The sequence below is a fragment of the Phalacrocorax aristotelis genome, chromosome 3, assembly GCF_949628215.1.
Source record: "Phalacrocorax aristotelis chromosome 3, bGulAri2.1, whole genome shotgun sequence".
Classification (NCBI taxonomy): Eukaryota; Metazoa; Chordata; class Aves; order Suliformes; family Phalacrocoracidae; genus Phalacrocorax; species Phalacrocorax aristotelis.
Window position 1 is genome coordinate 124073700 of NC_134278.1, and position 20821 is coordinate 124094520.

Sequence of the window (20821 nt, forward strand, 5' to 3'; positions counted from 1 at the left end):
AGGGAATGCCAGTGTCAACTGAAAATTCTGTCAAAAATGACATCTAAGTAACAATCCCAACAACTCCCAAGAGGCCGCTTGTTCGTTTTTCCCATTTTTTCAGCAGCTTGTTACTTAACCCTAGAACAAATTCACAACCTAATTATTATTTCCTCCTCCTCCTCTCACTCGTAAACATGCCAATATAACTCATTAATCCCAAGCATGCGTTAATGGAAACTCCTTAAAAATTCTTCTCAAATTCCTTTTCTTATACTCTGATGGGATACATAAGGTGGAGGCTACAGCCTTTATTTTAATTTGCTGTAAGACTAGTACTGAGAATACCTGTTTTTTTAAGAGACATACGTTTGCCATAACTCTTACTTAATCTTCCAGCTCCTCTCTAAAGAGCTGCCTGTTCTTCTGAAATTAAGTTACCCTTTGTGACTCCCATGCCACTCTAGCTTCTGCTGTTACACGTAGGTAATGCTACATGCACAGAAATTTCTCCAAGTAGTGCAGCAAACTTTCCGGTCTCCTAACTAAATAATTTTATCAGCTATTTCTAGACAGCAGTGGTAAAGCCTTTTAAATCAAGTGATTAGTGTTTTGTAATCCGAATTTGTACTCAAGAGAAATTTTTCATCATAAAATAATTAAGTCATCAACTACCTAAAGAATTTTAAAAGCATTTGTTGTAACAGCAAGGCACAGATAAAGTCTCTATTTCATCTTAACAATTCATACCACTGAATACTTCAGCTGAAAATGACATTAGTTTTATAATTTTATTATAATCAGCTTACTATTAATTGTGGGCTTAAAACAGTACACTGACAAAGGATGCAACTAATACACATTTTGGTTTGCTATCGAGATGAAAACAACCACATTACTAAAGGTGCAGTTAAGAAGTAGGGAATTGCTTAACACATCTCGTGGCCATCTCCTCAGCTGTTACAAATGACCAACATACGTAGCATAAAGCTCCTATAGGCAGAGCTATTAGCACTATTTGTTATTAATGTTGTCCAACGCTTGCCAGGCAAAAATTCCTCTCCCTGGACAGCTAACTGGTTCAGACTTTAAGAGACTTATTTAGAAGCTCCTACAATTCTATTTTGGCAGAACCTACAGAAGACCCTGACATGCAGCTAAGGGGGACTGCTGGAGGGAAAAGGAGTAGGAGGCAGCTGATTCGACAGAGAGATGGCGTAGAAAATACCATGAGCTAAGAACTAAGATGGGGTAAGCCTGACTTTCCACACTCCCTCCACTTATGTCATGCTCTTTCTGTAGGAAGGAACGGCAGAGGCCACCCTGGCACAAGAACACTCCCTGTTAGCCCGGTCAGCAGCTTCAGGCACAGGCCACACTGGCACTACGGCAGTGAGGCAGAAAACAGGGCCCTTCATTTCTCAGTCGTCATGGCAGCTTCAGGCCAGCAAAGATAATGACTAGCTCGCTTTTGCCATCCTCCTTCAAGTTGAATCACAAATCCAAAACACCAAGTTTGGTAACCTCAGCTGAGTTCTACTTTGCACAGCTATTTACATCAGGCACGTGGCATGGTCAGAAACCTCAGGATATTCAGCCATGGCAGTATTAATAGAACAAACATGGAGGTTTACTGCATTGGCTTTTTGGTTCTGCCTTTAGCTGGACAGCATACAAATGATGTGTGAAAGCAGGATAAACACGTTTCTGTCCTGTTCACAGAGTATCATCATTTGAAAACTGGCACCTACAGAAGCCTGGCAATCAAACAAAATGACTTCATAGAGGGGCTGAACAGGCTTTGCCATGACAAGGCTATGATAACTGAGAGCACAGGAATTATTTTTCCAGTGACTGAGAACACGTACTGCCGATCCTGTGTGGAACCACCCTCCTGAACTAATTAAGTTTTCTTTTCTTGCTTTTCAAACTCTTTTAAGGTAACTGAATCCACTTTTTCATGGCATGCTCAGGGAAATCCGCCGAAGCTTTCAAAGAGCATTTCATGAAACCCAGTCACAGGTAAACTAGCCCCTTTCTAAAAAGCAAGACTCTCAAAGGCCTCTTGCAATTGCCCTCAGTTTCTGGACATCACTTGTGTTTTAATTAGCAGAAATTAACTGAAAGGGTGTACTGAGGTTGATGTTGTTGGACAAGGAAGCAGAAGACTCTCAAAAAAATGCGAAAACTTACACAAAAAATGTGAATTTTGGGGTTTTCTCTGAGGAAGGGCGTGTCCTATGGTAGCACCCTCACCCCAAAATAAACTGCACTACAATCTTTCCAGGAGTAAATGCAGCACTGAAATAGACCTTAGATTGAAGGGGCAGGTTTAGGGATAGTATTGGCTCGTGACACTGGTAAATTAAGGTATGTGCTTCAACACTTCATCTCTGGGCTGCTGGCCTGACTTACGGGGCGGTGGGGCGGGGGTGGGGAAATCAGTATCCAAAGTAAATTATTCACAAGAATTAAAACAGAATTGTTTACAAAGCATTCTTAATTTTTCATCATCTCTTACATCTTGTACCTTTATTAGCAGTACTTAGAAAAGCACCACAAAAAAATCTTTTATAAAAACAAACCACACTGTTTAAGTCAAACTTTGACTTCATTCACCCGATCAAAATTTCAAACTAAGAATAGTTTGAAAATATAAGAAAATCTTCCAAATATAAAAATATGGAAGTGTGGTGGAAAGGAGATACTCCAAGAATTAAAATGATTTGCAAAAGTGCAAGTACCAAAAAGAAAGCAAAAAGGATTTCAATTTTTTTTACAGGCTACATGTTTCAGGAAGAAATTTTCCTTTATATTAATAATTTTTTACCGTATTTTTGGCAATGTAAAAGAGCATTCTACTGAGGAGCCGTGCCAGCAGCAAGAATCAGCCGATCGACATGACATGTCTCAAGTCCCTTGATATGGGGAGGGGAGAGATCCATGTAGAAACAATTTTTGTAAGTCATTAAAGGATGAGACATTCTAAAACATTCAGTTAAGAACAAACTTACTCAACTACTTTAAAAACCCCATAGCAGCCTTTATAATTTCACATTCGTGGTACAACGTGCATATTAATTTTGACATTATCTATTCAGATTATTGCGCATATTTTATCATTGCCATTTAAAGGATTCTAAGAGGATAACACCATTGACAGCTTAACCTTTATTAAACAGTTGATACAAGATGATTCTTTTAGCATAAAGTCAGATGAAGACATTACAAAAATTATACAGCTATTAATAGATTACAGATAAGCTATTTAAAAGAACGTTCTCTTTATAATATTGGTCTTTTATTTACAATTAGAGACCAGAAAAATGAGTCTTTTCTGTCATAATATTTTATTAAATTAGCATTTAAATAATACCTGAGGCACTTTTCAGAGATTATTAAAAGCTATGAACAATTAGCTCACTCACAGTTAAATCTGAAGAGTAAGCCTATGGTATTAACTGTTACTTATGGCAGTACTGCTACTATTTGCTTTTAAAATCCAGGTACCTGGGAGTTTGTAAAACACTCAAGTCAGTTCCAAGCTTTGCTTAAATAGGAATTAAGCCTCACAACATAACCGTAAGGTAGGAAGTGCCATTACCCTTTATACAGAGTAGAAACAGATTGTTGCTTGCTGAAAGGAAGAGGAAGCATGAGGTGGACAACGCCACGGGCAACGTCTGAGCAAACAGATTGTTAAAAAAGGAGATCTGTTGTATTCCAGTTGTTCTTGTGCTGCCTTTACAGAAAAATCACATCTCATTTCTGTACCTGGACTTGCCAAAAGACATTAAAATAACAGAAGTGAAATTCTGTTTTACATACATGCACAGCCAATGGGACAGAAATTCTTGCCCCTGATTTCAAAGCCTTCCTGAGGACAGGAGAGCTTTGCAGCTTCCACATCTCACCCTACATCTAGCTACTCAGGTGGATTATTTGTGCAAGAAATAAAAATAAATACAAGTATATTGCTATGACTAAGAGATCTGCAATGTATTCATGGTCCCAAGCCAAGAGCACAGGGCAGATTTGAAATATTAAGTTCCTTGATCAAAAATTAAAAACCATCAGAAAAGTTATTGGGATAGATGGAAGAAAGCTGTTTTCAGTGGGAAGGATTTTCTTGTTCCTTCTGGCGCACAGAGCATCAAAAGAAAACGTTTGCCTGCAAGTGTCACAGTTATTCAGTATCATATCCCAGAATGGGTCCCAGCCATTTCTCCACCTCTGCCACAGACAGATTTTTTCTCAGTGCATAATCTTCCACCTGCAAAGGCACCACAAAATATGATGAAGATTTAGAAACTCCAGCTTTTACTGTTTACAAAAGTTTTCGGAACATCTGTTCACACGGTGTTTTTGAATGCTGTAACACTACCACAGTGGACAGTGCAAGTTACCTGATCTTTACATATCTTGCCAACAGCAAAATATTTGGATTTGGGACTGGAAAAGTAGAGGCCAGAAACTGCAGAAGCGGGTATCATTGCTAATGATTCAGTTAAACCGATTCCTGGAAAAGAGAATGAGAATTTTCTTATTCTCTGATTTGATAATAAGCATAAATTCAGAACCTTTTTTTGCTGGGCAGCTTCAAGCAAACTCAAAAACCAAGAAGCTTTCAGATGGAGTAAAACCAAAACCATTTTCCACTTGTTAACTATTAAAAACCATACATAGCTTTAAAAACTATTAAAAAACATACATAGCTTTAAATATATTGCAGACTTTCATTACTGCAGAGTGACTGCACAGTTTGAAGGCAAAACCTTGGATATTTTGGCAAATGAAATGGGCAGCTAGAGGTTTTGAAACACAGGAAGGTATTTTTGGAATTGTGGAAGTAGCAGTGAAATGTCCGACACAAAATACCAGAGGAAAACAAATGGCATTCATTCCTTTTTTAAGAGTTAGCATCTCAAGGTTTCTGTGGACCAGCGAATGCACTGCTGAATTGGCTTTTTTCCTGTTTATATCTGGAATGTCTTCTTGCAACCATAAGGATGCTAGAATTTTTCCTCTGTGCAGCAGAACCCTGTTTGCATGCAATCTGCTAATTAGGGACATAACTCCTTCACCAAAAGCACTGGCAGTATTTTGAAAATTCTTCCTTGAATGAGGCAAAATAAAACTGGCAATGAAAAGCGAAAGACAGCAACTCCCAGAGAACAGCTTCAGTTTGGGTTTTTTTTTGTAGCTCTGCACCACCCAATTCGCTGTTGTGTTGGCATTTCAATTTTCATTTGCATAAACACACTTTAAAAAAAAAAAATCTCAGTAAAGCAGACAGAGGTACCTGTTGTTTCCTCAATGTTTGCAAGTTTCCACATGGTAAGTTTTTCTGTATGGTCAGGCTGGCTTGGATATCCCGGGGCAGGGCGAATTCCCTCATATTTAATTCTGCGTAGGTCAGAGAGATCTAGCTGCTCAGTACTACAGTAAGCCCAGAATTCCTTTCGAACCCTTTCGTGGAGCTCCTCAGCAAATGCCTTGGAAGAGAATGCAAAGATTTTTTGGTTTGGTGGGGTTTTTTGTTTGTTTGTTTTTAATTTGTTTGGACTGATGCAATAGCTATGTGAAGAAGACAAACAATGATAGAAACTTTCTCCCCATTCCCATTTTAATTTTTAAGGGACCTCTTATTACGGGTAAGAAATTTGATAGCATTAAAATTCACATAAAATATTTATTTTGCTAATTTAAGTATTTTAATTTTTTGTCTTATTGGCAGACAGTGGATTTTTTGGTTGTCCTGCTTTAAAATCCTACATACTTGAAGAGGTAAAGATGTGGACAAGTAACCGGAAAAGATGAAGTTCATTAGCCTACGGTAGCAATGCATCATTATAACGCTGAAGTCGTTAGGTCTTGACTTTCTGGGTATCTCGTCCAGGTCTAGCTACGGAAGGCCACATCATTCTTGCATCCCTGCAGTATCAGATGTAACAGCCGCTGCTCTTTTTAGCCGAGGACCTTTCCTCTAGCTGAAAGTGGGCAACAGCTTTTCTTAACTGCTCTTAGAGCTTACTCTATTTTGCCAGCAATGGTTGCCTTCAGGAGAAACTTCCACTTCACTAAGTATCTTTAGATGGCAGCTGATGATAACTTCTGAAATTCCGTTATAGCTTGAAATACACAACTAGAGCTAACCCTCTCTGCATTGCACTGAAGCTGCTGTGAGGTTTAACATGGTTACTTCGGTGTAAGCACGGGGGCAGGCAGATGGGGATAGAGAGGTAGGAGGGAAGTGACAGCATTTGCTAAACCACTTCAGTTAGAGCTTTAAGAGCACGTCTGGCTAAGCCTAAGATGCGTTAAGTCAAAAGACTTGCACCCTAGATACCTCTGCACGGTCACCATGAAAAGCAGAAGGTACGTCTGCAATTCAGGAACGTAATCAGTGGGTCACACGTGGGTCCAAACACATTCTCATGTACATAAAAAAAGAGATTTAAAGATAGTTCTTTTTAAACAGTCTTGTTTCAAAACCTACTAAATTCTATCAATTGTCAAAACCTCACAAAGAACTCAGAGATGCTTTTGCAGCTGGAAGATATGGACAGCAGAGTCCCCTCTGGCTCAGAAGAGGACTCCCCCCTCAAGACAATTTCAGTAGAACCAGTTTACTTTCAGATTTAATGCAGAGCATGTGTTACAGGCAACAGTCTAAGTTTATGCTAAAACTTGAAACAGCAACCTGTCAGGCAAATCTAGTACAGTCAGAAAATTTGGAAGGAAACACATGATAAAACCTCATACCTCTGCCAACCGATCACCAAGAGCCTTTACCATTATGATGTTGTAGTCATCATCCTGTTTCCTAAATTCATTGCACAACTCATCTACACCAAAGCAGGCCCCAGCAAACAGGCCTAAGTAGTCACGAATGCCAGAATCCAGTGGCGCTATGAAGTCAGAGAGGCAGTAATATGGATCTGTGCAGGCAGAGTCCTTTTCAGCCTAAAGTAACAAAATCAATGCAATAAATCAGAACATTTAAAAAATATATTACATATTAGTGCCCTATTAATCTAAAAACCAGTATTTTTAAGACTAAAGGGCTTAAGGCATTTCTGACAAACACCTAACTGGTCTTTGAGCCATGATGGCCGCCTTGTACTTGAATGAGAAGAAAAACACCTCTCTTACTCTGAGGGTGTTTGGATCACTGAAGAACAAAATGTCCAAGAAGAGAGATGCCGTGCTGAACACACATGTAGAGGTGTTTTGCTTCTACTTACAGCTAGTAAGATTTAACAGCATATTGTGCAGACAGGTTATTACAAAGTACGGAACACTCTTGTGCCAACCACTGGGTAAGAGTTGGAATTTTCCATCTCTGGCGCTCACAGATTCCACATTCGTTAGTAAAACTGATGGTTGATAGTTCGCATCCCTGTCAAGCAAACTGCAGAATTCTTCAGCTACTCCCATTTTAGAATGGCTGTGAGAGTTCATAAACACTCTTAGTTTCTTATGCTACAAACCATGTGCTCAGTAATCCAGACAAAACAGTGCTGGGATGTAGGTTTACACTAGCCACACACAAATACAAACAAAATGCATCCATCAGTACTGAAAAGTTGAATCCCAAGCAAAGTTCAAGCGGGTTTATGCAAATAGGAAATAGCCTGCTCGCCAGCTCCTTTTCCAAAATGGGAAGAAGGGAATAGAAAGAGGTGACTGAATGCTGGCCATAGCACCTAACAAGAAGTTTTATGGTTGAGGATCATATCGGCATATTCACTGTGGGAACATGACTGCTGTTTACAAAGTGGCACAGCTCTTGTAAATCTACCCAAAGAGAGATAAAAGTTATTTCATGGCAATCGCTTAGCTGAAGATTCCTCTCCAAGTTTTCTTATTCTATGCCAATGTTTCAACAATGCTTTTCACCCACTCCCAACAGCAGTTTAAAAACCACAAAACTACTAAAACACCACCACCACACCCCGAACAATAGTGAACTGTTTGCCTAGTTTCTAAACCCTACTAGATTACAGAAAGTACCATAAAACTGGAAAAATATCCTTTTTCCACACAGGTGAAGTCTGTGTTAATTTAATGTTCTTTTGTCATGATTACAGTTAAGGACAATACTAAATGCATCTCTAACTTTTAGATTTACGTCATATTCTTAATAGTGTCAATGTCATAGAAAGAATTCTGCTGAATTACTATGGACACCAGATTGAAAGAGATGCAACTAAAATACATATATTCCAGAAAAACAGTACCCACAATAGCACAGAGTTTCATGGCCTTAATCTTTGAGAAAAGCCTCAATAAACTGGGAATATACAAGATCAAAAGACTACGGAAAATAACAGTATTCCAATAGTAAATCCATTACAAGAACCACCTCAAATCAGATATTCTCCTTGAGAGAACCCTGGGAAAAGGCCAGGAAAATAAGTTCTAGTAAACTTGATTTACATGGGATATCAAAACATTTAACTAGGTAGTGAGGCCCTGGAACAGCCCTGCCTGAATGCCTGTGAGAACAGTTTATGTAAATGTCTGCCATGGATTGTCAAAATACCCTAGATCCATCTTCATGGAACAGATGATCTGTTCCAGGGAACAGATAAAGTCATGTATTTCCTAGTACAGTTCTGCAATATTGGCACAGGACTGTCCTCACAAAATACTGTACTCCAGAAATTTAGGTAGTTGTTAAATTTGTTCCTGCCACGTTTGATGACTCTGAATATGTGAACTATGAAGAAGCCAAGTCAGAAGGTAGGGAAGAGAGAGAGGCAGAATATCTTGAAAATGCTCAATCTATCAAAATAAATGCAAATCTAGGTAAGCATGATTCAAGCATGAATATTTAAAATAATGATTCCCTTGATCAGAATTAGCTGCCAACCAACTCATTCTAAACTGCCTCTTCGTATGGCGAATTTTACATAAAAATTAAGACTATCAAAAACACTACCTCCATTGAGCTTTATTTTCCAGGTATTTTAATACCTGTTTTATATGTGTTTTTAACCTTTAACACATTCAAGCAGAATTTCTCATCTAAGGCAGAACCCAGGGGTATTAGAGACTTACGGTTCACTAGGTTCTAATTTAGCACACAGGATCCATGTGACGAGTTTATACAGCATAGTGCTTTAGCACCTCTTAAATATTAAAACGAAGACACACATCGTATCTGAAGACATCAAATCTATAAAGCATTTTGTACAACTACTACAAAGCAAAATGCTACAAATACTACAATACAAAAACCTGGGTCGTCACTAACAAGATCTTGTTATGACTGAAAGAAATGGCAAGACAACGGCTGCGGACAGATTACAACCACCATTTTCTGCACTGATTTTAATAGGGCACTTCTGTTACATTCTTGCAATTCAGGGGGAAACAAAAAATCACTGTAACAAATGGTCTGTCACCGTACCTGTTGCCTTAAGCCATAAAATTTTGCTATTGGTTCTGAAGATCCCACTGCCTCTTCTACAGCATATAAATGGATATCATCTTGAACGCTCTGAGCTGGCCAGAACCCAATCACACCTCTGGCTTGTAACTTCTTTTGATTAATCAATGTTTTCAGTAGATTTTGTGCATCATTATAAACTCTCTTTGCTTCTTCACCTATGATAAAAAAGAGAACCCTTTAGAAAAGGCATATTTTCACTACTGGCTAAACAGGTTTAAGAATTGGTGAAGATTGGTTCATTTTCCACATAATCCTCTGATGACTGCAACAATCTGTCAGCTGCAGCAGAGATAGCTGTGTGATTACATCTATACAGTTGTTACAACATATAACTTGAAAAAAACCCCAACATTTCAGCCAGCACCATTCTAGTAGAGGACGCAGAATAAAATGAGGAAGAGAGAACATGTGTGTGCACCTACATTACCACAGCGCAGCAGATCCAGAACACTGATTTCAGTGTCACCCTTGCAGTTTCATCACGTATTTCAAGGCCTACTGAGTAGTTTCAAAAGGAGCCAGAGCCCTCTTGCCATCTTCACCCACAATGGAACACAGATCCATTAAGTGCTCTGCTGCTACCTTATGTCATTAAAACACCTCCCTGTGTTTTGGCAGGTGAATTTACAATAAGATGATTGAGCATTTTTCCCCATTTACTTTTCAGCCTCACATGCCAACACTTGGTTCATTAAGTGTTGCTTTAAATGAATTATTTCAGTGACACTGGGTTTCCACTTATTTGCACTATTTCAAAACTTTCAGAATCTTAATGCAGCATGGCAGCTCTGTTAGGATTATCTACATGAAATAAACACAATCTCAATACTCACCTACAGTTTTATCATTAAACACTTTAGGGAAACCCCGGTTGGGATACTTTCCCCTAAGTTGCCAGACGTCAAAGAAAGGCTTCCAGTCAATGTATTCTACCAGCCTCTTCAGGTCATAATCTTCAAAGACTTTTGTGCCGATGAATTTTGGTTTAACTGTAAGAATCAGAAGAACAATCGGATGTCATGAAACTGATTTAATATTGCTCTTCTATGTGCAGCATAACTGATGCTCACCAGCCTCCACCACTGCAAGTGACCTCTTCCAAAGTACTTGTCTTAGAACTCTGACTGTCATCTCATTCCCAAGTCACACCTTACCCTAGTAACAATGTGAATTAAAAAAAAAAAAAGGGGGATAAAAGGCACAGAAAGCTGAAACAGAAAATTTAAGGCCTTTTGTTCTTTCATATAAGTCAACACTTATTAGTTGTTGGACTTCTGAACTTATTTCATTGGCCAAAATATTGGCCAAAACAGAAGACCAAAAAACCTAAACAACTTACCAGTACCCCACATATTTTTAGGGCATATACCTTTCATATTTGCAAATCCCGCTTTCTATACACAGACATATTACATGCTATGGTAATGTAAAATAGTTCTGTAAATTTTTAGGTAATTTATATGAACTGTTGCAACCACCACACACTGGCTCAGACGCAAATGCACAAGTGAAGAAGCAAGATGGACCTATGTTATGATGTAGCTCTGCCCTTGTCTTGTCTGTGCTGTTCAGTACTTTATGATACAACCTTTAAGATGAGCTACTGAAAATTATCATCTTGTTGAGTCTTGTAAATGAAATGACAGAAAGCAGTGAAGTGTTAATGTCAGTGCAGGACGCGCTTCTTGTGGAATGCTGTTTGTACTTCTAGTCTCTAATTTTAAATAAGTAAATAAATAAATAAATTACTGGTACAGAAACTAATGGGGGAAGGATAGGAAAAAGTGTAAGGAGGAATTTGATATAAATAGCATGTCACAACATGGGTTCCCTAAATATGATATAGTAAGTTTTGTAATATAATGAGCCAGTCTGACATTATTTTGCAAAGCAGGCATTAGACTTATCTTTGATTACATGGTGTTTTGGGTAACTCATTGTTTTAGGGTTTTTTTTTTCTTTTTTTTATTAATGATTAATTTGTTTTTTACATATACTGTAAAAAATAAAATGCAGAAACAGGATGCTCTAATCTATGAAAAAAAACCAACATCTCTGCTCAGACAGACACCAATTTATTCAAGTTGTTACACTACTCTATCCTGAAGTTTAATGAAGCAATATCTAGTTAAGAAGATACATAAAATACATAAGATAGAGGAAAGACACAGCAACAAACAGCAACATTTAAACTGACCTGGTTTATGGCCTGATAACCAGTCGTTATGGAAACCTTTTTTTCTAGCTTGCTGTAGAGACAAGTATCTTCTTTCCTGCATGGACATAAAGGCTAATTTCATAAAGCCAGCCATCCTTCGGACAGATAAACTGTAACTGTTGGCTGAGTAGTAGAGTTTTACTTACAAAGGTCTTCAGGACAAATCTGACAACAGACAATTTCAGTTCCAACAACTCCCAGTTCACAAGAGTAAAGTAAGATTCCATCCCAACCACACCATTATTTTTCTCCTGTACACTTCTAACGAAAGTGGCCTACAAGACTTCTAGTTCCTCTGAACTGCACAGAAGTTCCTTTATTACTTCAAATTACATGAAAATACACATACAGTAAGATATTCTCCTACTGCCTGCTTAAGATTTCAGTGACACCAGCAGCAGTGACTGCAGCATGCCTCTGGGCAAATTACTGGCTCTTCTGAAAGGCACAGGAAATTTATAACAACTTCAGTAAGGCCCACAAATTCACTGCTGACCTCTGCTTAAAGGACAGTGCTGCACTCACTGATCTCAACTTAAGTGGACTGGGTCCCTGTGCAATCTTAAACTTGGTCAAGCCAAATGTCCTCAGCAGGAGGCCTCAAGCTTTATCTTTCTTTATCAAGAGACCAAGTGAGAGCCAGATGACTTTCAGCTTGCTTCTGCATTTATTTACAAAGATGGCCTCAGAGGAGTCATACGTCGTTTCCTATTGTTAATTTGCAGAGCCCCTCTCCACGTTTCGTTGCTTCCTTCTCTTCACTTCCCTAAAATGGCAGCCTCAGCTCTCTGAGACTGCTCAGATACCTAACCTAAACCATATGAACACATCAGGAAAGCGCAGTGTTGTAAAATACACCACAGGGTGTGGCTTAGTACCAGCAAAACCAATCAGTGCCATTTTAGTTACCCCGATGTAACTCCCTGTTTCCACCTACTGCTCTAGGAGAGGACTGGTCTCCTGTAGGTTGGCTGGCATGACTGCCAGCTCCATGGAGATAGCACTGACTGCCCACTGAGGACAATCAAGAATTTGCCAACCGTGTGTTAGACTCATGCAGAATTTTCCCTCATGGGTTAGAAATTTTATTTCATAAGCACTTCTGGAAGTTTTCCATCAATTCTACTGCATGTTTTAAATCAGCATAAATCTACCTGAAGATCTTCGTAGGGAGCTGAAACAGAGTTAGTAATGAGGCAAGTACTAACTACTTCAAACAAGAAAAGAAGCTGAAGAAATTATATTTATACCTTGAGAGACTCATAGTGTTCTTGTCTAATTTCTTCGTATTCCTCTAATATTTCTTCAAAGAAATCATCCTTTACACTTTCATCTAAGAGCTGGGAGCACTGAAAATAGTACACAGAAAGCGCTGAGTACATACCGTAACATACTATAGTAAGGAGAGAGTACAAACTTCAGTCTAAGCTATCTGTCTTTCAAACTCTTGTTTCCAATTATACTTGACAACACTAAACTAAGCCTTACAACTAATTTGCAAGCTAGGTTCAAAACATAATTAAGAATATGATCATTACTGAGAGTACTGCCCTACTACACATACAGTATTAGCAGAGCCAAGTCCGGCTCTGGAAAGACCCGAGAGAAGAACACTCCAAGACTTCAGAGACTGAATAGTTGTAGAAACACCACACAGCTTGGCCTGCTTCTTTCCAGCAGGTATTTGCCAGCTAAAACTACCCATTTGTCCGACAGGGAGAGCATCCATCCCAGAAAGCTTCAGCCAGTCGTTCTATAGTACTATTGTTGCCATATCACTAACTTCAGAAATATGTCCAAAATAGAGAATAGCAGATCACATCTAACCCCATCACTCTTCACTATAAAATGTTGCTAAACTACAGTCAGGGACTCAGAATGAACCATGTCACCCTCACTAGAGAAATGGGCATTAAAATAAAGGTATCGAGTGACAATAATTGACACAAGTCAGATGAGATAACCCTGTGGCAGCAAAAAAAACAATTGAAGCGATCGTAGTTTAGAAACTGGTCTCTGATGTGGCTCTTCAGTTTTCTGCCATAACTTTAAGCCTTAGTGGAAAGGATGAGAGGCACAACAGAAGAACAGGGCATATAATTTTGCATGGATGAGAAACTATAACTTGGAACTTACAACCACAACACTCTTGGATGCATCCAGGACATGGATTACAGGTGCGCTGTATAGAGGGGCAATTTTAACAGCTGTGTGTGTTCTTAAATGAAAAAGAAAAAGAGTGAGCATTTCACAACTGAAACAAACAAAAAAGAAACTAAAAAAACACCACCCAGACAAAACCCCCAGTGAAATAAATCCTGACTTAATGCATAGACCAGAACTTCGAAAGAAGAAAGCCATTAATTCATCTGCTATGCATGGATGATTAAACACAGATTTTAATAATAGGTACATAAACACTGTTCTTCGAAGAGTATCAGAATGCTTCATAATAATGTGCCAACTCGCATTCCCTCACTGTCTTACCCGCCGACTGAAAGTCAGCAACTCGTTTCAGTGAGAATGTTCCAAACTAAGCCTACCAAAACCTGACAATTTTTTCTTACTCTTTTTTGCTCATCTTATATTTTTTCCTCCCACGTGCTAGTTTCTGTGTCTACGGATTAGCATTAATGTATTTCATTGATGATTATTCCATTTCTGCAATGCTCTACTTCAAAACCAGAGGCACAAGCTCTCTACTCACCTGAAGAAGGAATTCTGCCGGTGGTCAATAACTGTTACAAACTTGCACCTGCTTGGTCAGCCAAGTCATTCACATAAAAATCTCGCAACTCGCCCAATTATTTGGCATTTATTCATGTTCCAGTCCTCATGAAAATATTTCCTTCTATATTATAGTACTTTGTTGATCAAATTAAAGTTTGGAGTCCTAAACTCAGGCCTAAGCTATCACATGAAATGCAGCTGGCTACCCCTGCCGCTCAGAGTCCTGGCAAACTGTGCAAGCAAGTGCAGGAACGAAGACCTTGCAGGCCAAAGCTCAGTTTGCTTTCTTGAATGCTAAGGTCAAACACCATTTTTAAAATTAGTTTAAATCAGAACCCAGGAAGCGATCTTCCACAGCAAAGATGAGATCTCCTGTTTCTTCAGGTTGTCTAAATACTGAGAGCATTTGGCCATGGAGGTTACTGATGACTGCAACACAGCTCAGTAAACAACTGTCCACAATCATCTTAATTTTCTTATTTTCTTCGAGGCGATGCACTTTGGATCTTGGCAGCTTTTTTTGTTTGTTTTGTTTTAAGAAAAAAATATTGTATCTTCTATTTTGATAGGAACAAGGGAAACAAACCAGGCATGGTCCTACAGTGGCAATGTATCAACTAGTACATACTAATCTTTATGTTTTTAAAAAACAAACATTACCACAACAAAACTGTCACCATTATTTGTCAGCATCTGAGTTTACCAAAGCAGCAGAGTGAGAATGCAAACATCATCGTTATTGTAAGTTATGAAGAAACTCTATTATCCAGCCTCTCTCTCTTTCAAACTAACCTCACTATCCACCCTTCCAAGTACTTATGGTCTCCTAACTCCAGATAAGGATGTCTACTTATTACAGAGAAAAAGAGCTGATTCTTCATTAGCAACCTCTGACATGTACACAACCTTCCAGAATGCACACGAGGTTAAACTTAAGACTGTGGAAGTAAAATTAAATATATATTACCAATCCAGACTTCCATAAAGATTACGTTTACGTGATATATAATTTATAGAAACTGTATGTGCCTGGGCATATGCGTAAGTACATATTTATATACCGTTCACATGAATAAAGTTATTTATGTATACAAATTGTACATATATTCTTCAATAATTTCCATATTCAAGGATGAAACTAGTGCTGCCTTGCTGTTGGCTACATTCATCTCTAAATAAATTCTACAAAGTTGTTTTATACTAGTTATTTGACATCAATTACTTGGCCACAGCACTCTGTGTACAAAGACTAAAAAGATCTGAAGAAAGGGCTCTCCTAAGACCTCCATTTAGAATAAGACTTTTTTTTTCCCCCTTTCTGTTTTTAAGAAAAACCCCTCCATGTTTGTTGTCCGTATCAAAGCCATAGGAAGAGACACTCATATGGAGAAGGAGAAAAAGGATACACTTTACCTCGCATTATAACTACAGGACCAATAAAGACAGGTAGCGATCCTACTCTTCACTGCCTGTCAAATTATGGGATGATTTGCTAAGGCCAAAAATACAGAATACATTGAGCTAATGGTTCTGCTAAAATATGCGCTGCTCTGATAAAGAAAGCAACACTGCTAACAGCTTCTGGTTATACAAGAAATGACCTCTGCAGTCTTCTGAGCTGTCAACTACTCAAGCATATTGTACACAAACGAGTTAGCAAAGCATGACCCAAGGCCGCTACACATGCCTAAAACACATTTGTGGTAGTGTTAATACTAGGTGTCAGTGAGCTGTCAACGCTGGTCTTCAGGACATCATAGCAGCTGTATTATTTCATCTGAGAGAACAAGATTTCAATAGAAAAGCTCAGTCTATCAAAAGCAAGATGGTAACAACTTCAAGGCAAGCAGCTAGAATTTATCCCCTCTCAGCCTGCTCAAACATGACTGGGGTCTCAACCTGATCAGCACAGCGCTGAACAGTAATCCAAGAATACACATTAAAACCTCCCTGATGTCAGCATGACCATTTCTAGCCTCAAAATACTGCATTTTTAGAATACTTTGGTGAATCAAAACGGATCAGTCAACCCCTTAGAAGAACAGAGCTGTATTCATATGCATACGTGTGTGAACTTCTAGAAAGATACAATACTTCCACATACAATACACACTTGCAAAAGACGCAACACTCGCAAAAATTAATTGTTTAAAATGTTATTTGTTGTGTCCCAATTGCATTTTACCTCTCTATTCTAGGACTTCTGATATAAGAAATAACATTTGGTCTTAAGTATATACATACCAGTATGTGTGTTGGGGGGAAACGAGGGAAAGCAAGAGAGAAATGGCTATAAATGCTCTTTTTCCCTGGTTAACACTATTTTCATACACATTCCCCATCTTCCCACTGAGATATCTTACTTAGAAGTAGTTGCTCCTCCAATCAGCAAAGGAATCTTTATTGCCAATCTCTCCATTTCCTTGGCGACAAAAATCATTTCATCCAAAGAAGGGGTGATGAGACCAGATAGGCCAATTATATCTATTGCAAATTTACAAACACATACACAAAAGGTTTAGCAAATCCACTCTAAAAAGACACAGAAATTATTACAGAAAGCGTTTCTTTCATACATCAGATAGGGAATAGTGAGAGAAAAAGCAGGGTAGTTGCTAGTCTAGAAGCGAGGTTTGACCTAACTAGAAAGTGAAAGCTTTCCAAGAATTAAAGTGATTCCAAATCCCCAGTTTAGGATATTTGTCAAACTGTCTTCACAGCTGCTGAACACCTACTGCTCTAGTTTCTGCAATGAATATACAGTACTTCTGATCAGCAAGCTTCAAAACTCAGAAGTTCAGCACTGAGGAGGGAAATAAGACAAAATAATGATAAGCTCTCCTCTTCTTAAACAGCAAACACTTTCGAACTTCACCACCTGTTCCACAGAGTTCATCTTTTCCAAGATGCAGCAGAGTGTTTCAAAGCAACCGTAACTTGTTTCAGAAAGTTCATTATTTACTAGAACGATTCATTCCTGATTTCATAGTCACTGATCTGGCAGCCTGAACACCAAGTTCTTCCACTGATTTAGGACCCAACACAAAGTTATTCAACCTTAGCAAGGCTCCATTTATCCATTTGTAAAACAGATACTAAAACATCGCTCTTGGAGTTGTCCTTCTGATACAGGTTTTCAGTTCCTCAGGCTAGGTTTCACAGAAGCACCAAATACTAAATAATTACTACTGTTAATGCAATGATTTATCTGAAGATAGGCTGACCAAATCATAGACAGCATAGGAATGCAATGAGCAGCAATAAAAAAGTGTCAGTGGGCTTTAAAAATTAAACAGTTCAGAAGTACTAATGAAATCTCTCTATACCTGCTTTGCTCTCAACAGCAGCTCTCAATATCTTATCACATGGAGTCATGACTCCTAAATCAATAACTCTGTGAAAAGAAGTAAGATGATACAAGATTCTTTAAAAAACAGATCAAATTTCTGCCACAGGGCAAATACATTGCTCTTACTGTAAATGACTGACCTAAAATTGAAGTTAAAATTGAGATTTTTATTTGTTTGTTTGTTTCTCTTAAGACCTTTGTTGGGAATTTTAATATAGGAAATACCTCTGGGTCTGGCAAAATTTTCAACAGAGTTCCAGATGATACAGTAGATAAGAAAATGGAAGTGTAAGAGGCTTTTTTTTTTTTTTTCAAATAATGTTTTTGTGGTTCTACTGAGTCTGGCTGAGATGGAGTTAATTTTCTTCACAGCAGCTGGTATGGTGCTGTGTTTTAGATTTGTGAGCAAAACAATGCTGATAACACACTAATGTTTTAACTAATGATGAACAGTGTTTGTCTAGCATCAAGGCCTTCTCTGTTCCTCACTCTAAGCCCCCAGGGAATAGATTGGGGGTGCGCAAAAGGTTGGGAGTAGACAAAACCAGGCAAATGACCCAAACTAACCAAAGACATACTCCATGGCGTATGATGTCATGCTCAGCAATAAAAAGGGAGAGGAAGGGGTTTAGCGGGGGTTAGCTGTCTTTTGCTCACGAACTGGCTCGGCATCAGCCCACCCGTGGGACGTGGTCAGTCATTGCCTTTGCGTCACTTGTTTCAGTTTTTCTCTCTCTCTTCTTCTACTTCTCCTTCACTTATTAAACAGTTTCATCTCCACCCACAATTTTTCTTGCTTTTGTTCTTCCTTTCCTCTTTCCCCATCCCACCGAGGCTGGCTGTGTGGTGCTTAGCCATTCACAGCAACCAAGGATTAACCGTCAGCAGTGGCATTTCTGGAGTTATTTGGACACTATGGAAAGGTTGTGTGGACATCACATCTTATGTCAGGAACATAAGATGATTCACATCAAGGTTTTCTTTGTCCTATTAAAGTGTACATTTTATGAAATGAGACACCACTTCCCTTGCTAGCATTTTATCCCTATTCACCCTAGCCATTGCCAAGGTTTGGTTTTTTGGTTTTCTTTTTTTTCCCCCAAATAAGCCACCCCAGCCTGCTAGCTTCATTCAGCTTCAAGTCATACTCATGGTGACAGAAAACACTGTGGCTTCAGTTCAGTAAGTTTAAATAAAGCTCAAAAAAGCCTGAAACCAATCTATAGAATTTCAAGAGATGATGAAATGGAATATACTGCATATACACAGCACTGCTACTGGCTTTAACCCTTTGTCTTTTAAAATAAAAAGACCATTTTGGATCTTTTTAGAGCAAATTACAGCCCCAAGTCAAAACAAAACTAAAGGAATGAACAGTATGACAGAGTTCCAAAGCAGATTCAGCTTTGCACAACTTTTGACAGACGCTTAACAAGGGGCTCTGTTTGAACCCTGACCATTCATTCCAACACTATTGCCAACCCTGCTGCAGGTACACAGGCCTTGGAAGAGCTCACTCCTCTTGAAGTTCTATCTTTTGAAGCTCACAAACAGGACAAGAATCTCATCTCTTATTTAACAAAAAAACATAGCCCAGCAAGTTGTTAAAACCTCATAGTTAACAAGCAGCTTGAAAAACAGACTAAAAGGTTCATTCAAATCTTACAAAACTTCCTTTTTCCCATCACAATGCACAACCCACGCGTAGTCTTGCCTACTACCACTGTCATGTCTGATTTCTTCAGACATTATATTTAACTAAGAAAAAACAAATAGAAAAAACGATGCTCTCATCTATGTTTCAGTTGATGTTAAACTGCATTCCCCTCAGATGCCGACTTATTAAGAAAAAAAAGCATTAAAGGAGGAGGCTATACTCCCTCTTGCTGCCCCATTAGTAATAGCTAGTATGATCTGTGTTCCCAGCCACAACCTGGGGAACAGAGGACAGTTCCCAAGAGATGCCCACTTCTGTTATTGCCACAGAGGCGGCTAGCCTAACATATTAGTTAGCTAGCCTCATACAGGTGTATTTCCCAGCTACCTAATGTTAGTCCCTCTACCTGAAGTTGTTGCAGCCCAAAACGACTCCCACAATGTTCTTGCCGATATCATGTACGTCTCCTTTCACAGTTGCTAGTATTATCGTACCATGATAAGGATCCTGAAAGTTGAACAAATGACACAAGAGTTAAATTACTCTGAAGCCGAGGTATGTTTGCACAGATCCTTCAACAGTGCAATCCTAATCCACGACCAAGACTCCTATTGCAGTACAAGTAATTGCAAAGCGCAGTAGAGGTAACATACTCAATATTAAAAACTATTTTAAAAGACCCAGGTATTAAAAACTTGCACAAGAGTTACTCTTGCAAATTGCATTCATATTATTAAAAAAAAAAATCTGTGTTTTAAAAAAAAAAACAACCCAAAATAGCAAATTAAAAATTCCAGATCTGGATAGCATTTTGTGCAGTGCAATAAGTGAAATCCTAAAGTACTCCAAATATAAACCTCACCAATAAAGAGTTGAAGTAGATCAAATATTTAGAACAAAGGGGTATGAACACTCATAATTACACGCCTGGTTGTGCATCAAGAACAATCTTTCAATGCGGTGCTGAGAAGAATGAGAGGAATTAGCAAAAGCAAAAATTTGTGCAACTTGAATAGCAAGGGAGACATTTAAGTGCAGTGATCAGGCTACTTCAGACTACCCAAGCTGAACAAACAGGTGGGAAAACGGATCTCCTCAAAGAAGGGAAACCGTACTGTCACAAGCTGGTCCCAGGCTAGATGGCATTCAGCCCTGACAAAGGGCTCCTATCTGCAGGGCAACAGTGGAACTTCCGAGAGCAGCTCTCCACCAGGACACAGACTTTTGCAATGCATTTTTAGTTGTATAATCAGTCGTGTCATTTGGAGCAGCTCCAGGCTATTTCAGTGCCATGTTTGAGTTGGTGCAGGATCAGATGTCAGTAACAGACTACTTAAATTGCACAGAATTTAAATAAAGTGGAAACCTGAGCAGATTCCATGTGAAACTACAAAATATTTTTCTGGCCAGTATCTTATCTCCTTTGCA

At 38.7% G+C, this 20821-nt stretch overlaps 1 protein-coding gene across 8 annotated transcripts in view; it reads right to left on the reverse strand.

The window, feature by feature from the left end:
- Positions 1 to 3135: 3135 nt before the first annotated feature.
- MTR (5-methyltetrahydrofolate-homocysteine methyltransferase) overlaps positions 3136 to 20821 on the reverse strand; it is a 52856-nt gene continuing 35170 nt past the window's right edge. For 6 of the 8 annotated variants that reach the window (XM_075089418.1, XM_075089423.1, XM_075089421.1 and 3 more), the window contains 12 exons: positions 19800 to 19900; positions 17714 to 17781; positions 16751 to 16871; positions 13794 to 13875; positions 12908 to 13006; positions 11637 to 11712; positions 10273 to 10428; positions 9398 to 9594; positions 6745 to 6945; positions 5282 to 5474; positions 4386 to 4498; positions 3136 to 4252 (listed from right to left, as the gene is read on the reverse strand). In XM_075089418.1, the coding sequence (XP_074945519.1) occupies positions 4166 to 4252; positions 4386 to 4498; positions 5282 to 5474; positions 6745 to 6945; positions 9398 to 9594; positions 10273 to 10428; positions 11637 to 11712; positions 12908 to 13006; positions 13794 to 13875; positions 16751 to 16871; positions 17714 to 17781; positions 19800 to 19900 (1494 nt within the window). In that variant the 3' untranslated portion in view covers positions 3136 to 4165. The remainder of the gene's footprint in view (positions 4253 to 4385; positions 4499 to 5281; positions 5475 to 6744; positions 6946 to 9397; positions 9595 to 10272; positions 10429 to 11636; positions 11713 to 12907; positions 13007 to 13793; positions 13876 to 16750; positions 16872 to 17713; positions 17782 to 19799; positions 19901 to 20821) is intronic. The other 2 variants (XR_012659930.1, XR_012659931.1) reach the window with 2 other exon arrangements.